Here is an 8,076-nt window from a genome sequence, read left to right on the forward strand (position 1 = left end):
GGGCATTAATGTGTAATTGTATATATAAAATAGTATTTTATTGCATATAATTCAACACAAATACATTATCTAATACACACTATTGAATATATGCAAAAACGACACTAATAAGTGTATGCAAAACAAATTATTGCATATATGTAATACAACACTAATGCACATATGCACTATATCGATTTTTTTTAATTTTTGTATATAATATAACACTATTGCAAATATACAATACAAACAACTATATATATGCTACTCAACACTATTTTAAATATTAAAATGCACACTATTACACATATGCATTATAAAAAAGTCGACGTATTGCATATATGCATTACAACGTTATTTTTTTTTATTTTTATATTTTTGTTGTGAAAAATAACAACATACAAGAAGCATGAAAGAAACAAAATTTTAAAATTATTTTTTTAATTAAATTAAAAATACTTCATTATTAGTTCTCTAGTTCTCTCATGATTTTCTCCATATATATATATATATATATATATATAGAGAGAGAGAGAGAGAGAGAGAAACGATGAAATACAATAATTGTTTCACATACATTAGGTACAAGAATACTTATATTTATGAAATCGATCCACAAAATCACATCACAAGATCTCAAAATCGTCAATACATATACAATTAATCATTGGTTTACTGAAATAAACATTTTTGGATCGTTAATTGATCAATTTTTTTACATTTCTTCACGAAAGCCGTTTTTGAGCGTTTTAGGTTTCGGCTGAGCGTTTCAGGTTTTTGGCTGAGTGTTTTAGTATTTTTGCCTTTGAACGTTTTTGTTTTTTTGTCTGTGAGCGTCTCGCGTACATATCGTATGTTAAGCAATTATTATATAATAAGCTCACCTTATATATACACACACACAATTTATTTTTGGAATATTTTATTTTAAACTTAAACTTTCATAATATCGTTGGAAAAGGAGGGGACTCATCATTTTATCTTTATTGTTGCCTGGCGTTCCAAGGCCACCCCCGTCAAAGTCGCCTTTCGGCAGTGTTTCACACTCATGTTACCCCCACTGCACCCATAACTTACTGCCTTAAGAAATAAATAATGTTTATTAGACCACCCACTATGGGGCGCCCTCAAGAGGGTTTGTTGGGCAACTTGGGCGCCGAACACCATAGTGGGGCGCCAACGAACCAAGGGCGACGAGGAAAAGGGCAATGCAGCGGCAGCAGCTCTCTCCATCTCTCTCACACACACATACATACATATGCATATATATATATATATATATATATATATATATAGGGGCGCCCTTGAAGCATTAAATCATAGCGGGACATCTTTGGGGTGGGTCTTCAATACCCTCAGTGTTTACGTGGCACTGACGTGACACGGTGAAAAGACTTCGAAGCCCCCACCATAGAGAATGGTCTTAATAACCATAATCCTTTTACTAACTCACCAAAAGTACTTCCACTAAAATATAATACACATGCTAAAAGTAAATACTCAACATTCCAAACTTTAAAGTTTAAACCTAACTTGTAACCAACCAGAAGGAGCAATTACGAGAAACCATAAAAAAACAAACAGTAAAAAACAAAAGTTAATTACTTGAATAAAAAATTAAAAAAAATAAAAATTACTCCATCCCCTTTATGAAATCCCCCAAATCACAGTGTCAATCAATTTCCAGACCAAACTACTAATCACAATCCACACATTCATTCCACCATCACCAATAATCATATCCCACTGTGTTTTCATTTCCATTCTCAGATCTCTTCATATGGTGTCCAATTTCCAAATCTAGCCCTGTAATTCACTACCCATTTGATCCATTGACATCAAGATAATATGAAGGATATGTTCGGAAGCCCAGGAAGTGTTAGCGGCCTGATGCTACGAATTGGCCAATGCGTCTGTGCTGCTGCTTCCATTGGCTGGATGGTTTCGGCTTCCGGGTTTTCGAGTTACACTGCATTCTGGTATTCTCTTTATATTAAATTTGTTTGTTGGATAGGATTTTAGTAATTAATGAGGTTTTTTTTTCTTGATTTGGTGGTGTTATTACTTATTAGTAGTGCATTAAATGGGATGTTAATATTTATGGTAATTTTGTTTATTTGATGCTCAGCTATTTAATTGCTTCAATGGGGCTTCAAGTGTTGTGGAGCTTTGGGTTAGCTTGTCTTGATGTCTATGCTCTTAGGATCAAGAAAGACCTCCAAAATGCCGTCTTGGTTAGCTTGTTTGTCGTTGGCGATTGGGTATGTTGTCGTCTTCGTTTATAGAAAGTTTTTTATGCTTATGTCATCATGTTAATACAAAGTTGATTTTAAGGAGAGAATTCATAATTGATAATACACCTGTACAAGTGTTTATGTTGTTCACACAGACGGAATAAAAAAGCCCCTTAGGCCCTAATGAGTTATATAAACTGATTTTTTTAACGATGATTAACGTTATAGCGGTAAACATAGCCAAACCATAGTATTAGGCTATGTGTAGTGGAGTGGCTACAAAATGGGGCGACTTGTGCCCTGTGGCGCACAGTCAGCAAATGGTGGGTTTTTGTTTAAGTGGTGTAATGGTATTGTGTGTGTGTGTGTGTGTGTATCACACACACAAATTATAATAATAATATACCAACAAACATAGTGGGCGACAAGAACTCCCCCCCCCCTTTAAAACACACACACACACACACATTTCGCCCCTAAGTAACGGTGTTCCTCCAATTTGTAGCCCCAAAACCTCCATTTTCTTGCCCATTACGCATAGTCTTAGATTTGAGGTTTTAATGTTTTATATAGAGGACCCAATAAGTTTTTTGATTTTATATTATAATAAATATGTATAAATTCAGTGCCCCGCAAAAAGAGTGCCCAGGCTGGGAGTCCGGCTCACCCTTGCTTGGGGCCGGCCTTGTTGAACGTCCTCTTGTATCCACAACAATTGTTCAAAGGCATATATGTTGTTTTGCATGATCTTGCTTTGTGTCATGTTTAGATAAGGAATAAGGAATTACTGGAAAGTTTGAACTTTGATTAACTTGAGTTGGTATAAATATAGGTGACGGCTACATTGTCACTTGCTGCTGCGTGTTCTTCAGCTGGGATTGTGGTGCTTTATGCAAGAGATTTGCATTTCTGCACCAACCCTAAAATGCATCTACCGTGTAGCAGATTTGAGATCTCAATAGCTATGGCGTTCATCACTTGGTTCTTTATAGCCATATCTTCTCATGTTATGTTTTGGTTATTAGCATCCGCTTGATCAATGGTCAGTTTTCCACGTGTTTGTCTCGAAAAGTTTGTTTAGGTTTTGTGTGTATCTTGGTTGTTGAAGATTATTCACAATTTTGATCATGTAGCAGTGATGTTATTGATGATGTATTAATGTGATGTGTCATTGGTTTGTATAACTCACTAGCTTAAAAATGGATCTCAGTGTTCCCTGTTTGAAACCAGAATGGCTTAATACAGATTTGAGCTTTTAAAAAAATTAAAATTTTCAACAAATTTAATAAATATTTGGCCGTATACATATTGAATTCCAGATATATCATGTAAATATGTAAACTTTCTTTTTAGAAAATATAATGACCGGTTCGCTTTGGTTTGATTATGTTATATAATGGTTCATTTCGGTTTCTAGCTATTTTTGTTAGGTTCATTTGATTTTGTATATGTATAACTGAAACTAAACCAATGCAGTTGGTTATCAAAAATATTAAAACCAAGCCATTTGTTTAACTCTTAAATTATTTGGATTTGGTTCAATCAACACTTGAATATAACAATGGGTGAGAATAAATGGCCCTCAAAATCCTCCTACCCACAACTCCCCAAAATTCGTTACAAGGTTTTCATATGATCAAACAAACAACCAAAAACCCCATAACCAAATTCTATCAAATTAACAAGAAAATTATATAAAAATTGCTTCAAACTTTTGTTTTTTTTAAACAGATTTTGACATCTTGTGGAATCTGCCTTGGATATAACCCAAGGCAGAGATCAAACGAACAAACGTTGATTTCAGATTCACTACGTTGAATCATGGCGTTTCAAGATTTCGACCAGATATCAGAGCGTCGAAGGCTTGAAAGAAAACAAAAGTTGAGACAGAAAATCATCATCGGTGTCGTCTTAACCATTTTGCTTATTTCAGGAGCTGTTGCGGCCTATTTAATATTCCTCAACAGTTCCCAACCAGATGACACCACCGATGATGGTGGAGATAACATCGAGACCAACCCTGACTTTGATAAACCTAAGAAAGACAACTCGTCTGGAGCGTCTAATGACAAAGGAAACGACGACCAAAAGCTTTTGCAAACTCAAAAGGCGGTTCAAACGATATGCCAAACAACCGATTACAAAGAAACATGTGAGAGCCGTCTAGAACAATCATTAAGTTCCAAACTATCGGGACTGCCTAGTTCCGATGATCTCATGCAGGCGGCTATATCCGCAGCCTCGGATGAACTCGACAATGCCATTAAGCAAACATCCACGTTCATGGAAGTCGAGAGCGCACCCGAAAAGCAAAAGCCTACATTTGATGTTTGCAAGCAAGTTTTGGAGGGCGCACAAAACGACTTCAATCATTCACGAAATGCAGCTGGATCTACCGATTTAGGCAACTGGTTGAGTGGTGTGATGAGTTATCAGCAAACGTGCATTGATGCGGTTACAGAAAATGCTACCAAGACTAGCATTGAGAAGGCTTTAAAGATCACTAAAGAACTCACAAGCAACTCATTAGCCATAGCTTCTTCACTTCAGAAGGTAGTTTCTCCACCTACGGCCACCCACCGCCGCCTTCTAACAGGCAGGCCCGCCCTGCCTGCATGGATGACACTTGACACTCGGAGGCTATTGAAGACTGATGCTACAAGTCTAGCTCCGAATGTGACCGTTGCTAAAGATGGTAAGGGGGATTTTGAGACGATTACTAAGGCGCTTGAATCGATGCCGGATAAATATGAAGGACGGTATGTTATTCACATTAAAAAGGGAGTATATGAAGAGAATGTGGTCATCACTAAAGATATGGCGAACATCACTATGTACGGTGACGGCTCACAGAAAACAATTGTCACCGGAGACAAAAACTTTGCAGATGGAGTTCCTACCTTTCTAACAGCAACATTTGGTATGGCTACCATGGCCTTTTCGTTAGGGTATACATGGGTCGTTTTGGGGCTAAAAACCGAACCAACAATCAAAAATTCAGATTTTATGTTTTAAAAGTCGTTTGGTTTTTCGGTTTACGGTTTTTCAATGGGTTGGGTTCTCTTTATCATTTGAGATTTAAAATTTTGGACCCAAAAAAGACTTAAAATAATGAATTCGGGTCTAAATGTTTGAGGCTTATTTTTTTTCTTTTTGTTAATTAACAATTAGTTAATTATTACACATTTGGATATAAAAGTTTTGCCTACATTATTTTATAGTTTCTCCAAAAATACTACAGGTTATTTTCAGATTTTAGTTGATAGCAAAACTGAAACCAAACGGAAAGACCAGTTTAAAAAAATGAACATAAAACTATATTGTTAGTTTTTTATTTGGTTATATTATTTTGGTTCGATCACGTTGGTTACTCCGGTTACAGTTCGTTATTGTGGTTCTTTTGGACACCCCTATTTTTTAGAACCAGAAATGCAACACATAAGAAATTGTATGCATTGCATTAATGATTTAGTGAAAGAGAAAATATAGTTGGACAGACGGGTATGTAACCTTCTTATGTCTTTCAACTAAAACATTACGAACAAATGCATTGTGCGATTCTTGTAGTTAACATCTTAGACTGTCAATTTATAAATGTTTATACCAGCAATTTTGTCTTTGGTAATAAACGAATACGATATGAATTAATGCAGCGGCTATAGGGGAAGGATTCATGGCTCAATCAATCGGTTTCAGAAACACAGCAGGTCCAGAAAAGCATCAAGCCGTCGCTCTAAGAGTGCAATCAGACCGCTCAGTATTCCTAAACTGTCGTATGGAGGGGTACCAGCAAACACTATACGTTCAAACACACCGCCAGTTTTACCGTGGAAGCTACATTATGGGCACAGTGGACTTTATATTTGGGGACGCTGCAGCAGTGTTCCAAACGTGCGAAATCATTATCAGAAAACCAATGAAGGGTCAACAAAACACAGTGACAGCTCAAGGAAGAGTGGACAAACACGAAACAACAGGAATCGTGTTACAAAAATGTAAGATATCGGCAGATGAATCGTTGGGGAAGAAGTCGAAGATCGAGAGTTACCTCGGGCGGCCAGGGAAGGAGTATTCTAGAACGATCGTGATGGAGTCGGAGATTGATGATGTCATTGAACCGACGGGTTGGTTGGCAGGAGAAGGGGATTTTGGAATCGAAACGGTTTATTATGCGGAGTATAATAATATTGGGGAGGGGTCTCGGGTGAAGGATAGAGTGAAATGGGGAGGTTATCAGAAGGAGTTTAAGAAGGAAGATGCGATGAAGTACACGGCGGGGCAGTTTATACAAGGCGAAAGCTGGTTGAAAAGCACCGGTGTGCCGGTCCGTCTAGGGTCTTACAGCTAGTTAAGGTAAGGTAAGGTAAAGGAGATGATGATGATGGTGTAGTTGTACATGCAATGCAAGTAGATGTTATGAACCATATATCAAAGGTAGTTGATAGACATGTTTGTTTTTGTTTGTAGAGTTGCTGCTATTTGTATCACTATAAATATGGTTGCATAATAGGTCCAAGAGGACGTTTTTAGGCCATGTGAAAGAGATGGAGAGGATGAGTTTAAGGAAAGAGAGGGAGATGATGTTTTGGAGACTAAAACTAAAAGGGTAATTTGGACATGTTTTCAAAAGTTATTATTGTGGGTATTGTAACATTAGTTAATCACTAGCTATCAAACACCTTAAGACCAATATAACATCAGCGGCTATCGAACACATTTGATTAAGCTGTAGCAAAGTGTTGTATACGGCTTTGTCTTTTTGGATCGTAAGGGGAGGTCCAGGTTGTCAAAAAATGTGCAATTTATGAGTAAAGTTAGAGAATGTGTGATTTGTGGTTTAAAAAAGTTAATCACAAGCTAACTAACGAGTAAAACACAACTAAAACTAAGCACATAAATTAACAAATGTAAAAAAATATAAAAAGAAAACCGAACAAAAGTAGTTTATATGGATTATGAAAAAACATTTTAAATACTTAGTTGACAAGGTGTAGATTTAAGAGTATATTGTTAGGGATCGGGTACTGCAACATACACAAAAACAAAAATAATCTGCAAGAGAAAAAAATTATAAATGAATGTGAACACGCGAGATTTACGTGGTTCGGTCGGCTGACCTACGTCCACAGGCTGCAACCATGATACTTTTATTATTGCTTTCTGCCTCACTCGTGATGAGGAATTACTAGTACAAGAATAAATATATAGAGACAAGATTAGGGTTTTCCACTTGTTCACCAAGAAAACTAATATGGGCTTTAATTAAAATAAAATGGGCCAACTTATATGATCTCTAATTTTCTGCTCCATAGTTGACCAAAACAATCGAGCCTCCACATTAAACCCAACAATCTCCCACTTGGAGGCTTGATAATCTTCGAACTGCCTACCGATGATTGCTTGTACCTCTTGTAATCTTCCCCGTCTTCCTAGTTGCATCTGCCTTCTCATCAGTTAATTTGAACAACCGTTGAAGCTCCCTAGAGCTCCAACACATCATTCATGGCTACAACTGCCACCGACTCGTTCTCTGCCTCTACCGGCTCCCACTTACACGAACTGCCAGATCCTGGAATACCTTGAGAACAAACAACACTCTCCATATTAAGCAGGTAATATTCTAAAGAGACTTTAACCGCTGAAATACTGGTTCTCTTAACCCACTGTCTGGTAACTCTGGCTAAAGTTTTGACTGACTGACTGACTGCCAGCCAGTGCTCCAACTGCCACGAAAACCTCTGACTGGTTTTTCTGAACCTCTTCTAGCACGTTCAACCTGAATCTGACATGTGGCTATGGATTTAACTCCTGCAAAACAAACATTCTTCTGCCCATTAGACTCTGTGAACCGGACTTTGGTCTT

General features: G+C 37.1%; 2 protein-coding genes across 2 annotated transcripts; both read left to right on the forward strand.

Annotated features, from left to right (window-relative positions):
- Nucleotides 1-1,732: 1,732 nt before the first annotated feature.
- Nucleotides 1,733-3,383, forward strand: LOC143565666 (CASP-like protein 5B2). The gene is made up of 3 exons (XM_077052566.1): nucleotides 1,733-1,958; nucleotides 2,108-2,240; nucleotides 3,046-3,383. Exons 1-3 carry the CDS (start codon nucleotides 1,828-1,830, stop codon nucleotides 3,247-3,249), a joined length of 468 nt encoding a protein of 155 aa, XP_076908681.1. The 5' UTR covers nucleotides 1,733-1,827; the 3' UTR covers nucleotides 3,250-3,383.
- A 651-nt stretch (nucleotides 3,384-4,034) lies between these two features.
- LOC143565667 (putative pectinesterase/pectinesterase inhibitor 13) lies at nucleotides 4,035-6,741 on the forward strand. The gene is made up of 2 exons (XM_077052567.1): nucleotides 4,035-5,133; nucleotides 5,867-6,741. Exons 1-2 carry the CDS (start codon nucleotides 4,035-4,037, stop codon nucleotides 6,559-6,561), a joined length of 1,794 nt encoding a protein of 597 aa, XP_076908682.1. The 3' UTR covers nucleotides 6,562-6,741.
- The last annotated feature ends 1,335 nt before the right edge of the window (nucleotides 6,742-8,076 follow it).

The sequence above is a fragment of the Bidens hawaiensis genome, unplaced genomic scaffold (genome assembly GCF_021521415.1).
Source record: "Bidens hawaiensis isolate Kalapana, Puna unplaced genomic scaffold, B.hawaiensis_p1.1 tig00022506_1, whole genome shotgun sequence".
Lineage (NCBI taxonomy): Eukaryota > Viridiplantae > Streptophyta > Magnoliopsida > Asterales > Asteraceae > Bidens > Bidens hawaiensis.